General features: G+C 35.6%; 1 protein-coding gene and 2 non-coding genes across 3 annotated transcripts in view; 2 read left to right on the top strand and 1 right to left on the bottom strand.

The window, feature by feature from the left end:
* LOC126745527 (protein outspread) overlaps positions 1-19,481 on the bottom strand; it is a 204,117-nt gene that overhangs the window by 4,764 nt on the left and 179,872 nt on the right. Inside the window, exons 7-14 of the mRNA XM_050453404.1 lie at positions 12,032-12,210; positions 10,355-10,587; positions 10,110-10,289; positions 9,813-10,049; positions 7,328-9,758; positions 7,081-7,271; positions 4,838-5,026; positions 4,417-4,552 (exon numbers count right to left, since the gene is read on the bottom strand). Of these exons, the coding sequence (XP_050309361.1) occupies positions 4,417-4,552; positions 4,838-5,026; positions 7,081-7,271; positions 7,328-9,758; positions 9,813-10,049; positions 10,110-10,289; positions 10,355-10,587; positions 12,032-12,210 (3,776 nt within the window). The remainder of the gene's footprint in view (positions 1-4,416; positions 4,553-4,837; positions 5,027-7,080; positions 7,272-7,327; positions 9,759-9,812; positions 10,050-10,109; positions 10,290-10,354; positions 10,588-12,031; positions 12,211-19,481) is intronic.
* Positions 5,669-5,741, top strand: Trnav-cac (transfer RNA valine (anticodon CAC)). The gene has a single exon. It is a non-coding gene; the product is annotated as a tRNA-Val (tRNA).
* On the top strand, positions 5,922-5,994 carry Trnav-cac (transfer RNA valine (anticodon CAC)). Its single transcript has one exon. It is a non-coding gene; the product is annotated as a tRNA-Val (tRNA).

Below are 19,481 nucleotides of genomic sequence, written 5' to 3'. Positions count from 1 at the left end.
TTCTCTTGGTTCTAATCAATATTTTAACTCCTACCGCTCCCTATACGCGATTTAATTATAGGCTGTCTAAACGATCATATTATTCTAGTCGAATATATTGTAACGATATTGCAAACGCCGAGATATCAACCGTTTCGTAATTCCGGAATGACGTAAGTGGCACACGGGACGACTTTGGAGATGCGTGGAAGGTCAGCGAATTTTCCGGAATCATGGTCAGCCGAGTATATAAGGAGCTGCATCGCCACTGTCAGTTGACAGTTCAGTGCAGTGAAGTTTACAATATCGGACATAAATACTAGGAAATAAATACAATAAAAATAAATATATCCAGTGTGTAAATAGTAAGTAGGTGTGTAAATAAATCAATTGACTATTTTCGTGCATGGATTGTTTTAATTCATACTTCACGAACTTCAATAATTCGTCAAATAAATTGAGCGAGAAGCTGAAAATACAGTGTGCGGCATAATTGTCTCCCTGTTTTTAAGGCCTAATAAAAGAAATGTTATTTGAAATACAAAGATTTTATTTTTTTATTTTAAAAGTACAACTAAAACATTTTTGTCCTATGTGGTTTTGAAGAGAATATCTGGCAAGTGCCGTCCACCATTATCGAAGCACTGGTGCAAGCGACTTCTGAAGTTTCGCATAACTCTTGCAAGCATTTCTTGTTGCCCCATCTTGCTGAAACCAGGCATTTTGCATATTGAGTCCTGCAAAGGCTGGGGCGAAAAAATTGTGAATCATCGCTATATAGCGTTCCGAATTGACAGTAACAGCGTGATTTTCTTCTTTAAAGAAGTAAGGGCCCATTTCAGACACGGCGCCCCAAACTGTAACTTTCTCACTATGTAGAGGCTTCTCGTGTATATCTCTCGGATTATCAGCGGCCCAATACCGAAACTTTTGTTTCTTTACCCAGGCAGACAAGTAAAAATATGCCTCGTCACCAAAAAAAACTGCGCCCTGAGGTAAATTTTGAAGCATAATTTCACATGCAGCACGTCGATTGTTCCAATCGCGTTCTGATAATTCCTGTGCCAGAACCATCTTGTATAGATGAAAACGAAGATTCTCGTGAAGAATTCTTCGCACAGTGCGGTCAGATAAACGAAGGGCAGCTGCGTGTCTCCGTGCAGAACGTTTAGGTCACCGTAAAAATGAGCGTCTCACAGTCTCGATGTTTTCGGATGTCCGAGCTGTCCGTGGCCGTCCACCTCCTTTTTTGATAACAGATCCAGTTTCTCTGAAGTTCTTGACCCACAACACAATTGATTTTCGGTCCGGGACTCCTTCATTTCGCGGAATTTGGAACCTTATCCGGAACGCTCGTTGCGCAGCAATAACTGACCGATTTTCGCGGAGGTACACTTCCACGGCGAATGCGCGCTGTGCGTTGGTCCACATGATGCTTCAGACTAAAACATGTTTAAACAAAACTGTTTCCCATACGGCTCTTAGTGCCGGTACCCCCACTATTCTGCGACGACGCACGGCATTACGAGGGAAGGTTAAAAATAGGGAGGCAGTTATGCCGCACCCTGTAGTTACTGATATACGTCGAACGAATAATTATCATTCAGAAGTTATACCAGAAGTATCCTCAGATAAACTTAATATGTTTTTTTGTAACATAGCCCAAGATCTTCAAAGGGATTTGAATCCTCTACTAAATCCATGAGTTACATGAAAAATTTGTCGATTAAGAATTAATTTTTCTAACTAAACTAGATGAGTTAAAAAAACTTTACGACTCATTAAAAATAAAAACACTTCTGGGGGGGTTAAAGCCTTAATATTAGCAAAAGTAATTCCTGTCCATAAAGGTCGAACCTCTGAAGAGCCTGTCAACTTTAGTCCTAAACAGGCAAATGCCTGTTGTCTACTTTATCCAAATTGGTTGGAGAAATTGGTCAAATCTCGCTTGATGGCTTTTGTAACTGTAATCTTGGAATTCCAGATTATCGGTGATGGCGTTTCCGTAGCAGGTCTTTTATGATTTATCAAAGGCTTTTGATTGTAAGATTCATCTGCGAAAACTAGAAGTGTATGGCATAAGGGGTTTATCTCTTACTTAAAAAATCGTAATCAGCGCGTTTACGTCGGATCTTCATGTTCTGAATATGGCTCAATAGTTTGAGGGTTCTACAGGTCTCGGTTTTGGGACCAATAGTGAATTCCTGCATCCCTCTTCATCGGCTGATCTTCGGGACTTAAAAGAGGGGTTTGATTTAAATAATTTATGGTTAAACTCCAACAAATCCAAAGTTGTGGGCTTTAAACGCCACCTGGACGATGTAGCAATTGTTGCTCTTACAATCGCCCAACACGATGCAACCAAATTTTTTGGTCTCATAATAGACAAGGATATTAAATTCAGACAACAGATATAAATTTGGCAAAAAAAAGTTTTTTTTCAGGTTGTTTTGCTTTAGGGATTACAACTGAGGAACTTGGATCAAGAGTTAGTGGGCCAGTGTACTTTGCCCTAATTGGGTCACGTCTCAGGTATGGTATCAGCTTCTGAGGGAATACTAGCAACTGTCTTATTACGAGTCTCTACATAATGGAAGTTGCTAGCAATTTGTTCGAACAGCTACACACATTTATATTCAAAAATCCTCAGAATTGGACGTGCCAATGTAATTTACGCCTGCCTATATCATACCTACATCTACTTTAACTAAAAATCTGTCTTTTATGAGGGCATTAAGATATGTAAACATCTCCCACACAGAATTAAAGAAAAAACACCACTGACAGGTTTTAGACACACATTCAGAACGTCCTTAGAGGAAAAAGCAAAGAGTTATTATTTGTGTAGTTGTATCATTACTTTTATTATATGTACCTATTTGATTCAATTTTTTAAGGTTTTAGGCATATTTTGTAAATGTATATACTACTATTTCACTTTTGGTCTGAATTAAAAGTTCATTATGTAAATTGGTAATTGATGAATATAAAATAAAAGCTATTGTAATATTGTGTTATGATTTATTTTATTTAAATTTGTGGTACACCCAAACTACAATAATACTACTAGATGTAATACATATCTTTATTTACATGAAAGGAGAAATGCTCAAACTTATCCGCATGACCATAATTTTTAATTAAATATATGAAACTGGGATAGTACCACAAGAATGACTCGGCTCAATCTTTGTACCGAAAAAGAAAAATGAAACGAAGTGTGAGGAACCATTAAAATGGGAACCTTAAAGAGCTGGTTTCTTTTAAATAGTATCCATGCACAGATAAGAAACTAGATCAGAATATCACAGAAACACAGTTTGACTCTCGAAACGAATAGTACCAGAGAAACTTTGTTCGGTACACGGGTTCTAATACAAAGAGTTCTGCCTGATAAGAAATCTGTATGCAGATCAGAAGACAATTGTATAGGTAGAACAAGAGCTTTCTATAGAATTTCCTGTAAAGTGAGGAGTCTACAAAAAATAATAGATTTTTAGTAACGGCAAGTGAATATATGATGAAAATTAACTGCTGTAAAAATTCACATCTTTGTAGTAATCAAAACAAAGAACGGACACCACTGTTTTGTATCGACATCAGATTACAACAAAAAAACGTTTATATATCTATTATGCATGTTAAACGAGGACTGGAATCACTCTCAGGAAATATAACAATTGGAATAGAAAAAGCTAGGAATACATGCAACTGCATGAGGAGTATCCTATATGCAACATGAACATGAATATATTAAGTTTCAGAATAAGAATACTTTGTTGCTATGCCTATTTTCTGTCCTGGTATATGGTGAAGACGCCTGAACCCTGACTGATGGCTCTTGTAAACGCCTGAAAGCATTTGAAACGCGATGATATCGGCGCATGTTTAATATTTCTTGGATACTGGAAGATACTTGGAATACTTGGAACTGGACAATAACCAGAACTCTTAACATCAGTGAAAACTAGAAGAGCAGTGTAATTTGGGTACGTAATGCGAAACGACATGTATCGCCTATTACAGTTAAAGTCAGAATAAAATTGAGGATAGAAGAGGTCCGAGTCGATGAAGAATATCCTGGTTGAACAATCTTAGACATTAGACCGGAATGTCACAGCCATTAACAAGATCATTTGGACCAATGTGATTGCTAACATCCAAAGCAGAAGAAGAAGATGCCCTAAACCTGCATATAAGCGCAGTAATGGTTACATGATTTTAGATACCAGCAAGCAGCAAACCAACTGGAGTTCTTAAACGATCGTCTTTCTTTTCTGCATTTGTATTAAATGCGTAATTAGAAAATTAAAACATTCTTGGTCTATTCAGAGCATTCTCTTTCGAACAAAATATGCCATCAAGTTCCGGAACATTCAAACATCGCTAGAATTTTGATGATGTGTATTATTAGGGCATGTGGTGCAAACATCTTACCTCAGCTACATGAGCTTTCCTCATAGCGTCCAATGCGGCCAAAGTGGCTTGCGTCTCTTCGGCCAGCGCCTGTTCCTTCTCTTGCTTTAACATTTCGACTTCTTCTGCATGAGCCTCTCTTAATTCTTGTATCGTTCTAAAACAATGAATAACGATTGTTCTTTATACTCAACTTTCTATATTACTACCAAGTTTTATGTGTTTTGTAATATTTAGTACTTGATATATGGTAGTGAAGTTAAATGAGAAGGCAGAAGTTTATCTAGTGTGACTTACTTATTTATAGTTAGATACAGATACCAGCTTAATAGACACAGATCTTACAGTACTAAATTACGAGACACTGTTAGGTGTTATATTGCGACTTACAGTACAGTGGAAGCCTCATAAGATGTAATACGGGACATGTATAATATATTACCTTCTATGCCATTGTTCCATACTGCTAAGCACCTTTTCACAAAGCTGTTGAAGCTGTTCGATATCCGATTCCTGGTGTCGCTCTTTACACGAGGCTAATGCGCATCTATAGGCGGCCCTCAAGTTCTCCACTTGCGTGAGGTACTCGGTACCTAAATATGCTGGTCTTTGGTCTAAATTGCTTTCGGATCTGGAATAAACGAACAAACGTAAACTCCATGAAAAACACATTCTATCAGGGATATTCGTTTATATTCCCTTAAAGTTCCGAACATGCAAACATTGGTACAATTTTAGTACATAGTATCCTATTTCTGAACCATCTAACTGAGAAACAGAAGCTGACTGCCTGAGACAAGGCCATATAATATTTTTTTCTACTACAGTGCCTAAAGTAGGACTCACTTTACATGATTCCCAGGGTTTATCACGTTTCACTTTTTGCGCACTAGTGCCTAAAAAAGTAATTTGACGTTTATTTGACATTAAATTTATAATATGTCAAAAAAATTTTGACTTTTTTTTTTACACACTAGTGCGTAAAGTAATTTGGTATTTTTTATTTTTTTTTAATGTTTTGTACGGTAGTAGAAAAATTTTGTATGTTTCCAATTCACCTGTGTAAATTTCCCATTCATAAAAAAGGATAGTTTTACACACTTGTTACATAAATAACTATTAAAACTATAAAAATTAAATAATTGCAATCTTATAAAATTAATCAAAATAATTCAATTAACCTTGAACTAATTTCAATTTCCAATTATATCATTAACAAACAATTCCGTCAAGCATCCGACATAACACCAACGTTTCTCAAACGTCCAACATCGTTTCCGTAGTGTAGTGGTTATCACGTGTGCTTCACACGCACAAGGTCCCCGGTTCGAACCCGGGCGGAAACATTCTTTTTTTTTTTATTTTTTTTGTCAATTTTATTTTTATAACCATTTTTGTTTAAAATAAATTATACCAATTTAAAGCACTAAACAAATATATTATTAATATAAATAATAATAAATTTCTATGCAAGTTCACTCTATCCATACAGCATAAAACCTGACTCTCTCAAACGGAGTAACAAGGTTTCCGTAGTGTAGTGGTTATCACGTGTGCTTCACACGCACAAGGTCCCCGGTTCGAACCCGGGCGGAAACATTTCTTTTTATTTTTTTAAATTTTTATTGGAGTGAATGGTTATTGAGTAAAATTGTTAATTTTAATTGAATTTTTAATAATATTTTTTTAAGCAGTTTTTCTAGTAGATGTAACCAGTTAAGGCAAGAATGCTCATTTTGCGTTTGCCTTTATCATGATTTTTATGCATGATGATTTATGATATATTAGCGTATGTAAAAAGAAAAAGGTTTTTGAATTTTCAATTTGTTGGACAGGATGTCCCAAATTCAAAGTTCACTATTGGGATCTACTGATCTGGATCTGGGAAATCTGATCTCGAAAACAGTAAGATACCCTTTAATTGGACAAAGTTTGATGATTATTAAAATGCTATTTAAAAATTAAGCAAAGATAAATTTTTATTAACAATATTTCATACAGGAACAATGGAATGTTTTATATTAAATATTTTATTTTCGAGCTACCATGAACAGAGAACACACTACTAAATATAGGTATAATAAATACAATCTACCAAAATAAACTACCATTAATTTTTTTTAATTTTATCTCACAATAATGTATAAAATCTCATATACAGTGTGAGTCTGTAACTTTGATTAGTATTTTTAATTGCGCTCTTTTTTGTTGAATGACATCATCGACAAATTTTTGAAAAGTAACTCTAAATTTTTATTGCGTATTTTTAAAGAACGTATCAGATTATACATATCTACAAAATTTCAAGTTAATGTGATTAACCGTTTTCAAGATATTTAAAATAATGGTTTTTTATTTAATATAAATTATAAAACCTATTTGGCCCAGTGGATGCCATTTATTATCCCACGTTTCATACAAGTAGGTAACAAAGATTCCTAGTTTCCTTCTTTCTCAGTAAAAATGATTTTTTGTTCTGCTTTTCCAAAGGGTGCTATACTACATTCTTTGTAAGTTTATTTACAAAATATTGCGGCATTAGTTTATGCTGTGAAGTCATATTGACCCTTACTTTCAAAGATTAATAAATTGACTATAGTTCCAGGATTTTGGAAACCATGACATTAAATGAAAATTTAAAAAAAACCCAAAAACATATATGCTGAGTCATTGCAAAGTCATTACCTATTCAGAGATCCTCCACTCCTTCCAATCATCTCCCTAACATTCTCTAAACTATATCTTAACTTTTTACATTTCTGGCACACATCGCTCCAACTCCCAGTGGTCGAGGTCCGTCCCTCCTCTTTTGGTAATTTCAATATCCGCTGCATATCTTCAATCTTTGACTCAAACTCTTCCAAATGGGACATAACCTATCCAAGCAGATACAATCAATACAGTTTAAGTAGATTTGCTGTTAAGCGCTTACCTGTTCCAACTCAGGTTGCCTAAGCACCTCCAAACACTCCTTACTAAACCTATCCAACATGCAGCCGAATTCCATCTCCAACCGCTCATCCGCTTGCACCAAAGGTTGATTCTCCAGCCTCATCCAGTATTTCTCGTTTTCCAGCCAGTTGGATAAACCACTTCCCTCATTATTACACGTTAAATCTTGGGAAATGTTACATTTTCCGCTAAGCACATTGATTCGTGCCTCAATCAGAGCCTTATGAGCCACAATGTCCGCAAATTCATGTAGCAGAACCGAGGCTGCCCGATTGGAACGCTCCGATTCAACTTTTCGTCTCCAGTTTTGCCTCCGCAGTTTGTTAATGTTGTTTTTATAAAGTTCCGTGAGTTCCGATATGCTTTTGTTGATTTCATCGTAAAGACAGTCCCCTACAGAGTCAGACCACAGCTCCAAAGCAGCCCGTTCGGCTGCAAAGAAACTGAAAAAGAACGCATGATCTGTATCTAAGTTAGATTGGTATATCTGCGCGGCTCTATGCAGGACGTGATTGATTTCAGATTGAATCAGCTCAGCATTTACAATTTCCTGAGCGGTTTTATTGAATTCTTCGACAGCATCTTCACTTAAGGACTTTATTCGACAATTTTGATCCGTGGACATGTTATAAGTCTCGTTTGCTAAAGCTTCAGCTAGTTGCGGCATTTTAGTTGCTTTATAGACGTCGAGTAACACCTCCAGCTTTTGTTGTTCCTCACATAAAATATGTAGTGAGGGTCCGTTATTTTTAACAAAATTTTTACACATCTTAAAGCCCTGGTTGACAGCTATAAGACATTTTGCCAATATTTTACTGAGATACTCTGCGCTGGTCCTGCATATAGGAGGCTGTTTAACGCTGGTGCCGTTAAGTTTATTTTGCAAGGCGATTATTAAATAAGCAGTTTCTTTAGCTTCTTTATCAATCAGTCTTTTGCAAATAGCTTCTCCAGTTACAGGGGAGTTTAGAGCCTCTTGGATTCTACTTATTAAGATATTTTCATAAGCCACCTTTTCTGCTAGGATATGTATCCTAGCTCCAATGTCTAATTTGCCACTTTCCAGGAGTAGTCTTTTCTTCTCTGCCAGATTAGTTAACTTTTCCAATAAAACGTCTTGAAGCTGCTTTACAACATTCTCAGCTGAAGTATTGATTACGGTGGTTTCCGCGGAACTCAAGATACTGCTATTGCTATCGCCTTTACTTAAGATTTGGTTGAGTTCGTTTAAAGTGTTTTCTAAGAAAAGTAACCGATCGGCGCTTAAAGATGATCGTTTACCTTTAAGTAGATTTACTGAATGAAGGCACTCTAGAACCTTTGCTCTGGCCGACATAAGCATGGTGTCTAAGCTTCCACTTTCTTCGATTAGTTTTGTTAAGTCCGATACGCTGCTGCTAGCAACTAGGTTTAAACTCTCGTTCGAAGCGTTCACGCTGGTAACCTTGGTTTCTAAAGAACTCAGTCTCATAAGTAGTTTCATTGGTTCAGAGCTGGTGGCGCTGTCCAAGCTCTTCCTCCTAAGTCTGCGTAATGATTTGTCGTCTATGGGCGAAGTCCTCTCGTTGCTCCTATCGCGTTTAATCCTTCTCTTAGGCCTGCCTTTTTCCAAATTTAAAATTTTCGCCTCTAGTTCGGTAACTTTATCTTCAACCTCCTTATTGATCGAAAAGCTCTCCTTACCTTTCAAAGATAGGGATCTTCTTTTATCTTTTGCTTCAGTTTTCGCTTTGATCCTTAACTGTTTCTCCACTGTTGTCAGTTTTGAAGTCAAATGATCCAACCTGGTGACTAGTAAGTTAACTTCAGCTTGATGTTCTTGCTTCAGCGCCTGGATGCTTTGTTTCAGGCTGTGGTTGGCGATCTCCAACCTATCACAGTTTTCTTCTGAGCTACGTAGGGCCCTTTTTATAGCGCGGATCTCAATAACGGCTTTTTCGAAGCGGCATTTCAGATCTAGGCAATATTCTTTTAGCTCGTTCGTGCCTAGTTCATCTATATCCACCTCCAGGTCAACATTGGTAAGGTCCGTGAGTGAGTCCATATAAATATTATTGTTTTTAAAGTTGCACCGTGACTCTAGCTCTTGTAGCTTTTTAAGGACCCTATTGTTTTCTTGTCTGCTTCGTTCGAGACGTTCGTTGGAGTTTTCAAGTTCTTCTTGTAAGTTAGATAAGATTTGTTGCTTGGCTTGCAGTTCCCTGAGAAGGAGTTCGTACTTTTCCTCGAACGTTCTTGAGCTCTCTTCTGATTCAGCCAGGCGGCGTTGCAGAGACTTTTGCTCTTTGAGGAATTTTATTTCCATTTGGGAGTTACGTTGATTTAATTCTAGTTCCGCTTTTTCCAAATTAGCCAGCATCTCTTTCGTCTTTTTTTCGCGTATAGCGGCATCGTTTTGAAGTTTTTTCAATCTGAAATTGAGCAAGAATTAGTTAACTGTCACGGTCCACTCTAAGTTTGCCAACCTTGCAATTTCTTCCTCCAAGTTGTTCACCTCCTGGGCGGATCTTGCTAATTGTTTTTGCAAGTCAGCAATTAGTTCGTTATTATTGACCACTGGAAATAAGTCGACACCCCCATCATTGGGGTCTTTGGCGCAGTCTAATTCATCTGTGGATGTGCTATCAAGGGTCGATTGTCTGGACTGGCATCGGGGAAGTCTTGGACGTAACCTGGATCGATCTTTTACTCTAAGAGGGGGCCTAGGCATAAAATGTGTTTTTAGGGTGATGCAATAACATGATTTTTAAGGTTAATTTTACCTGTTGAGGGGCGGAGAAGGTGGTAGTTCACTCCAGTCTCCGGACTCTCGCCTTCCTCCCTCCGAAGCGGTCTTGTACTCCTCATCACTAGAAAATAATGAGGATTTTGGTGTATTTGGTGTAATCGGACTCTCTGCAGGCATGGGAGCTGCTTTCTTAAGTGCTTGCATCCAGTTCGATCTGTAAGCGTCATTAATACATTACATGACCAAGAAAATGAATGAAACCAAGAAAATTCTTTTCACCTAATTCCTTGAGTTACGGCGCTTAATGTAAGTGCAGGTCCACCCCATTTAATTTCGAAACCATATTTGGAATCGGTGGGTACTTCGGTATAGTTGGTGACTGTGGAGAGTTCGATTGATAGATCTGGTACACCATGTTCGTCTTGGTCGTGGTAGACATTGAGCGTTGGTCCACAGAGCACTATCCAGCGTCGGACCCAGTCGTTTTCTTGGGTTTTCATCCAAAGCCAGCCCTAGAATAAAGTTGGGTTAAAATAATTTTTTTAATTTGAGTTATGAACTCAAAATTATGCACTTATTTTGGAATGAGCACATGTGGCGCCTTCTAAGAGTGATACTTCAAGTCATGTTATAAGATAATGTTTTGGATTTTTTATCGAAATAATTTGTTTCTAATGCATGAGCTTTTTCTCTAAAATTGGTAATATGCTTCCTAAACTCTATTAGTAAGAGCTGAGCTGGAGTTGGTTTATTATTTTCAACTGGTGTATTACGTAATTCTAATGAGGCAAGGTATGGATCGGTGTTCTCGGAGTTGCATTTTTTGAAAATGGACCTTACTGTTTGTACTGCTCTTTCTATTTGTCCGTTTGATTGTGGATAATAAGGGTTACTAGTAGTATGTTTAAAATTCCAATATCTAGCAAAATTTACACATGAAAGTGAGAAAAATCGTGGTGTATTATCTGATAAGACTATATTATTATCAGGTATACCAAAAAACATGTTTATTTTTTAAAATTATCCTTTTTCCAAGGGCATAACTTCAATGTATTAATTAGTATATAATTTTGTACATACAGTTCAAACAAATCTATACCAATTTTTTGCCATACTCTTATATATCCAAATTTGATGGAAATCGGTGGGAAATTGAGGGAATTATTCCTGTTTTTCTCTTTGAGAGTCTAATTAATTTTACACATTTTTTCATATTTAATTTTTTACTCTGAAAATGTTTAGTTATTCAAAATTTTTATAGATGCACTTTTTGTTCTAAATTAAAAACCCTTTCCACACATCCAACTTTCATAAAAATCGGTGGGAAATTGGGGAAATTATTCCTGTTTTTCTACTTGGAAGTCTTTTTAATTTTTTACACATTTTTTCATATTTTATTTTTTACTCTGAAAATATTAGGTTTTTTTAAATTTTTATAGATAAACATTTTGATCTAAATTAAAAACGGAAAAAAAGGAAATTTTCTCTTTGGAGTCTTATTAATTCTACCCATTTTTTCATATTTAATTTTTTACTCTGAAAATACTCAGTTTTTAAAATTTTTTATAATTACACTTTTTGTTCTATATTAAAAACTCTTTCCACAAATCCAAATTTCATGAAAATCGGTGGGTAATTGGGGAAATTATTCCTATTTTTCTACTTGGAAGTCTTTTTAATTTTTTACACATTTTTTCATATTTTATTTTTTACTCTGAAAATATTAGGTTTTTTTAAATTTTTATAGATAAACATTTTGATCTAAATTAAAAACTCTTTCCATAAATCCAAATTTCATAAAAATCGATGGGAAAACTCCAAAGGCTTTATCTCTCCAGAGCCGAAAATCTTTCACAAAGTCTCATTCAAGCTTTAAACCTTCTTTAACATTAAAGAGTAGACTAAAAGTTTTGTCAAATTTTTGATTTGTCCATTATATTTAAAAAAAAACTTTACTTTTTTCAAATGTAATAGTCCCTCCGCTGGCAGCGCTAAGCTACTCTCCGGAGATCTATCTGTAAGAGCTGTAGCTATATCGCGCAAACGTTCATTACGCCAATCACGTCGGGCTCTTGCCTTATCGTCACACCGTAGCTTATCTCTGGTTGGTGGTGATCCCGAACTGACTACATAATCTGAAATTAAAAAAAAAAATTAATCATCAGAAACAACGTTCCGCTCTGATAATGTTTCGCGTAAGCCCAAATGTTTATCTAATTAATTAATAAATATTAAACCGTAACCCGAGACCGCACAACCATTATTGCCTCGATGAATGGCGAACAATCATTTAAAAACTAATTAAATTTAACTGAAATAAACCAAAACCAATTTTTTTTTTTAAATCGGTCGTTTAAAGGTTAATGCGGTTTCGGGGAATATTCCTTGTTATGATTAAAAATCGATTTAGTATTCAATGACTTTGTACGATGGTGGTCTGTTGTTGCATCAAGGTTCAGCAATGTAAACTGATGGACCTCCTATAAGATTTCCGTTGTTCAATTTTTTTTTCTTGCTACCGCACCCAAACAACATTTGGTGCAATAATATCAAAATATGAAAAACATTATTAATATCAGTAATAAAAAAATTATAAATTTAAAATACATAATAGGTACCGGTTAAGCCGGATAACGGATTCATAATTGTGTTATTATGAAACTTCAATTTATTCAATTTACAAAAAAAAAGTTTTACATGGTATAATCATTTTTTGATACACACAAAGCTATATGCTGTGTGGCCTACTTTCTTATATACAGGGGTCTAAAGACCATTCAGTCGCAGCATTTTGATTTTTCAATATTTGTAGCTAGATCTCTTTCTACTTGTGACTATTATTTCATAAAATAAGTAAAACAGTTGGGAACTGTGTCAAACTAGAACAGTTAAGATCTTAATCCATAGCTTCTGCACGTAACTTAAATTGGGCCATTAAACATTCGATTTTGCTGCTTCAAAAACAAAAACTGGTCTGTATCTAGCCTGCAAGCGAGAAACATATAAAGGAAGCCGGAGTGTCCCCAGATGCCCTGATTTATACCCCACTGAGTATAGATACTTCCACCAAAAATTCATATACTTAGAAAAAGCTACTCTGTATAGTCTGAAGCGCGTACATATCACACTAATAGTGAGGACGCCATACTCAAATCTTGATCTTACAAAAATGCAGAATAGTTCCTAGTTTTCACTATTTTATTAATATGTGGAACAAAGAATATGATGAGGAATTCAAAATTACTTCACAAAAGACCAATATTTAGTCCCAACTCTTCAAAAGCTTCTATCGTGCATTAGTAAAGAGCGATCCTCTATTTTATGATCTCTGATGTAATATTTAATGTATAAACGATTGAATTGTCTAAGCCAGTTATATTATCGTTAATTAATGCAAAATATCTGCGGAAATGGGGGTGTCACTCCATATTTTCTTCTGGTTATTGGCTTTTGCGTGGGGTTGCAATTAGCCAACGCATTCAATTCTTCAAATTCTTCAACCTTCGATCGGTTTTTCTCTTCTTGCAGTCGGTTGTTCATTGGTTGGGTGAGTTGAGAATTGGGTACATATAGACTCTAGACGATGCAATGAACTATGTTTCATTTGAATTATTGTTAATGCATTTCGATTTAAGTTTAAAAATAAAAAAATTACAACTAAGTATATAAATTACATGATGATAATTACTTAGTTGTAAAGGAAAGGAACGCAATCGATGGTAGGTCAAAATTATTAGGTTTATTCTTATTTCATTTGGTTTCATTGGAAACAAACGAACAACGAACTTCTTTTTCCTGTCAATCCCTACTTTTGTTGTGGATATCTCAGCGTAGCTTTGTTAGTTAGTATCTCGCAGTACCTTGTCACATGAATTGCTGTACCTCTTTTCAGATCTTCACCACTGACCACGACTTATTTGAACTTTTTGACACTATAAAAAAACTGACATGTCGCCACTATTTTTATTGTTCCTTAGTCTTTGGTGGCATCTGCCTTGTGAAACTGTAATGTATCAAATCAACAAAATCTTATCCACGCTGGTCTAAGAGACGTTCCCTATCTGTTCTAAAATCTTTCGCACAGTCACAGGCAGATCCACCAGCGCGTATAAAACATTTATTATTTCCTCTTTATAGGACAATTATATCCCTATTTTTTTTCAATCAATATTTGTTTAAATAGTTCACCTTTTTGCCTTCAGATACCTTAATTCATGTTTTTCAGATGGGTGACTGTTAGATGGCACCACGGTATAAAAATCAAGCAGGGCACTTTCAGATGGTGGCTACAGCTACTCATTTTAAAACAACTAATTTAGGAATAAGATTTACACAATACTTGTGTGCCTCATATACTAGCAATTAATACTGTTGTTTTGGGAGTTTTTCTTTATCTATTACCATAAGTTGCTTAACTTTCTTCGTTTGTCTTGTGCCAAACTGGGATCTTAGTTAGACAAACCAAAGCAATATAGACTTCTGATGATATATTACGATATTGAAGTTAATTACCTTGATTTAAATTAGTTGAAAATTATGTGTATTCTCTGGTCAGTTTTGGGGAAGAAGTGCTGCCACTTGATTGTAGAGACAGTTGCAGTGGCACATTCAGATCTCTGGACATATTGACACTTATAAAAATTGCACAATTGAATGAATTTCTTGAAGCGGATCCCATACCTTCGTACATAAAATTTGTTAACGCCATGTCCGGTAACATCATTGATTACATTACAATTCTTGAGCGTTTTTTGTTTGGTTTTTACATTAGATTATTTTACATCCTTCTGTCGCCTCATTTTTCGACTCTCGACAGCTCCATAGAGAACTGATATAGCCAGAAACACATTTGCCATTCTGTAATTGAATTCGGCACTCAAACGGAGTGGTCAGCAATACTTAATATTTTTTTACACAATCCTTAGAAAACACATACAAATTACTTGCATGTTAATTGCATGCAGGTACAAGATATTTTAAATGGACAGAAGATTATGTTATGTGGATTTCTGAGGTTTAAGACTGAAAAGGCAAATATGTCATTAAAAGGCAAATGTTATATATTCTTACCACTTTTATTCGCTTAGAGTCAAGTCTATGGAAATAGAGAAACAAGAACTCCCATAAATCACCGCGGCAGTCACGCATATGAAAACCATGAATTAAGGTATCTGGAGTCGAAAAGTAAACTGTTATGACTAAAATTACTTAAATAATTTATTCTGTAAATGTTTATTCTCTGGCCAGGTTTGGAGAATTATTTTAGGGAGGAAGTGTTATCTTATGGTTGTAGACACAGCTGCAGTGCCACATTCAGATCTCTGAATATATTGACACTTATCAAAAATTGTATAATTATGAATGTCTTATGTTTTTCCACTAAAGCCGAAATAATTTAACCCAAATTCGAGAGTTACTATTAATTCAATATCAGCTGTTTAGGATTGAATATCCCATGTCTTAGATTGATAGCAACTGAAAGAGATCCATATATATATGTTAATAGATAGGATCAAAAATTATTAATTGTTATGACATAAAAATTGTTAATGCCATGTCCAGTAACTTTGTTGGTTTCACTAGAATTCTTGAGCATTTTTTGTTTGGTTTTTACATTATATTGTTTTACACCATACTGTCACTACAATTTCGACTCTTGGCAGCTCTATAAAGAACCGATATAGCCAGATACACATTTGCCATTCTGTAAGTGAATTCGGCACTCAAGTGGAGTGGGCACCAATGCTTAATATTTATTTACATGATCCTTAGAAATTACATTTACGACGAAATTTAGGACGAAATATTTAAAATGAGGTATAAGACTTAAGAAGTAATTATAACGTAGGTGTTAATTATAGACTATAAAGAACAATATAGCTCCATTAAGAACTGATAAAGCCAGATAGACATTTGCCATTCTGTAATTGAATTCGGCACTCAAGCACGGTCGTCAGCAATGCTTAATATGTGTTTACATGATCACTAAAAAATACATAAAAAAAAAACATGTTAAAATTTAGTTGATACAAACTATTTTAAAGAGACAGAAGATTATATATGTATCCAAGACAAAGATGTCTTTAAAATGTATAATATTCTTATACTGTTATTCGTTTAGAACGAACTTTATTGTGATAGAGAAAGAAAGAAAAACTCCTATAAATCACCGCGGACTCCAGGTACTAAAACAATAGTACCTATTAATTAAGAATATATGAGACACACAAATATTGTGTGTACGAATAAATAACTTCATTCCGAAATTGTGTCTTCCATGATCTCTTATACCGTGACGCCATCTAACAGTCATGCATATGAACAACATTAATTAAGGTATCTGAAGCCGAAAAGGTAAACTATTGACACCAATTTGAATTGAAAAAATAGGGATATAACTAAATTGATCGTCGTACAAAAGAGGGAATAAACGTTATGTTTTACATGCGCTTTAATAAAATCGGTATTCCACAATCGGTTTGAACTATGGTGTTAACGTGTCTGCCTAAAACAAATAAAGGTCTTGCCTCCCCTCGCTAAAACTACCAGATTGTCCTCAGTTTAAAAACACAAGAAGGAAAAAAAACTCGTTTGGCTTTGCTTTAAGCGAAATTGAAATTAAGAGAGAAAAAAAGTATTTCGGCGGCACACCTTTCTTACTGCGACTGGTATAGGTAGCGATTTCACGTGAAGTTTCAAGGAAAACTGATTCTTAATGCGGTCTTGCCAATAATCGAGATCGGTGCTTGTAAAAAAAATATTATCTTGTATGGTTTAAGTCCCGGTACACCTGTGCGGCATGAAGATTACAATGTATCGGTTTATTTTTTTTCTTCCGTGGCTTTGGCAATATTTGGTCACGGCCTATTGCACAAGATGATTTTTGACCAAAACAGTAACTGGAACTTCATTCAACTGTTTGGTTAGACCTTGACATGTATCTGATAATGGTAATGAGCCTCAAGGCAGACTTAACAGGGTAATAGTATGGGCAGAAGTATATTTAGAATCTTAGTATGGATGATGACGAACTGCTCTTCCATCATCTACTGCTTAACTTCCAATCTTGGAAGTAAACAAAATAATTGCCAAATCATCAGTGTTCTTGAGTAAACTTTTGAAAAGCATATGGACCTTCCCACAGGATACCTCATACTAGGACTGGACGTAAACTAACCAGCATTTATTTAACTGTTTTTTTTTCAATTTTCATTACAAAAATACCACTTCTAAGCACACTGTGTAGTCCTTGATCGTCTACTATTCAGCGTTCTCTAAGAGCAAATAGATCTGTAATGCTCTCATATTTTTATATTTCTGTTGCATCATGTATGACTGAAACGTCTTGGTTGTTCGTTTAAAATGTATGGCTTCTACAAGAGATTAAAAAAGGTTGTGAAGTGGATTACAATATACACCCTGTATAAGTCGTTTAAGAGGCTCGCACATGCCTAAAAGCTCATACATCACGTTTTTTCTTTGGTTCTAGGCGAACCGCGAAAAAATAAGACCACATAGTACGCGCATCAACGCCGGCCTTCTCGAACGCCGGAAAAAAGTCGAGATCGTCTCCAAATATGGGTACCCGGTCGCATAAATATCCTTTCAACGTTCCTTAGGCTTTTCCCGGGAATTTTGTCAAGATTCGAGGGGGGTACACAAAGCGCTAAGCCGATTTTACCTTAGTCTTGGTCGTTTTCTGATTTCTTCTTCTCTTTGAACGCTTTGCCTCGCATAAAAAATGAAACGAGCCAAGTCGTTTTAGTTATGAGACCCAAATATCAATTTGCCCCATTGTTGCGGGATTTAACTCCGCAATTTATTGAAGCGACTGCTCTAACTGGATCTAATGAGACTCTTGTACAGCATGATCAAAAGAAAAAAAAAGGTGAAAGAAACGCGCAGCGATTTAAAAACAAGTTTAAGAAGCAAACATTTATTAACTTGTACCATGTGTCCCAGTTTAGCTATAGTTGTAGAATATCACCTTTACTATTAAACGTACAATCGCAGGTTCCACAAATATTACTTCTACTAAGTCTTGTTAGGTGATCTTGTACCTTCTAGCGTCCAGTGGATTCTACCCAGTACTACTGCATCTGTAAATCATCTGCATCTTTCTTTAACCAGTTTCGCTCTGGTTGTTGGAGACGAATTCTGTTGTCCTGATGACTGTAGGTCTAACTTTGGTTTTCAGGTTTCACATTTGCCGCATTTCTATCTGAAAGTCGTTGAATTGCCTCTATTATAGATGTCTTCTCTTTTTATTCTTTATCACGAGATCAGGCTATGGTTAGCTGTAACCTTTCTATCTGTGGGTCTCTGAGTCTACCGTAGGATTCTGGTATCTCTATTACAAGAGCGTTGTGATCATATCACTTCTCATTCACTTGTATGTTTTAGTTGAGCTCTAGACTCATTTTTACTCTAAGTAGTCACGACAACAAAATCTCTTATATCTTCATTGGTAGTTAAGTTACAGTTATGACAGCCATAAACAAAGTTGAATACTTACTAATTATTGACGGAACTCCGTTAAAATAGTTTTGATTGGAGTATTGGGTCCAGAGTTATGGCAATTTGAATTTTTCTTCATGTCAGCACACCCTTACTGGATCTGTGTCAGAGCTTGTGATTGAAAACTTTTGATCTATTGAAGATAGAATAATAAAGTAAACTTTACTTAATTGACCATAATCTGTCCTACAATATTGATAAAACTCAATAAAGCTCTAAACTCATTGCCATTAAAGATATCTAAGTTGCTAGACAAAAGACTGTCCTGTTCCAAGTAGTGACGACCTCAAAATGTCTTATATCTTACTTGGTAGTTGAGTTGAATTCATAAGAGTTATAAGTAAAGTTGATGGCTCAGTAATTACCTACTGAATTCCGTTAGAGTTATTATTATTGAATTATTGGTTCCAGAGTTATGGCAATTTGAAATTTTCTTCATATTTGCACATCCTTACTGGCTCTGGGTCAGAGCTTGTTCAGAGATATGAACATTTGAATTTTGCCTAACGTTAGTAGACTCTCTCCGGGGCAGGCTTAGAGTTTTCAGTTGATAACTTGAAATGATCTATTAAAGATTCATAAGTTATCACCCTAAGTTATAAGCTACATGAGTTCATGGTGCTTCATTAGTGTATTGTGCCTTTTTAGATAGGTGTCCAAATATAAGACATGCCCACGTCTGTTTGTCTGTGTCTGGCCATACATCCGTCATCCGTTTGGTCCTATTTACTCTATTTATTGTTTTAGCTGCTGTTTTTTTTCACTTATTTTGTTTCGGATTTTCGTGGATTTCGCCGAAGATGAGGACTGTATCATCTTCGGTGAAATCAGTTGTCGTTATTGGTTAGCCTTTGTCTATAGGCCAGGCCTAGGTACCTGTATAGTCGTT

Source organism: Anthonomus grandis, chromosome 16 (assembly GCF_022605725.1).
Source record: "Anthonomus grandis grandis chromosome 16, icAntGran1.3, whole genome shotgun sequence".
In the NCBI taxonomy this organism is placed as follows: domain Eukaryota; kingdom Metazoa; phylum Arthropoda; class Insecta; order Coleoptera; family Curculionidae; genus Anthonomus; species Anthonomus grandis.
Note: the sequence above shows the minus strand (reverse complement) of the source record. Positions and strands in the feature narration are given on the sequence as shown.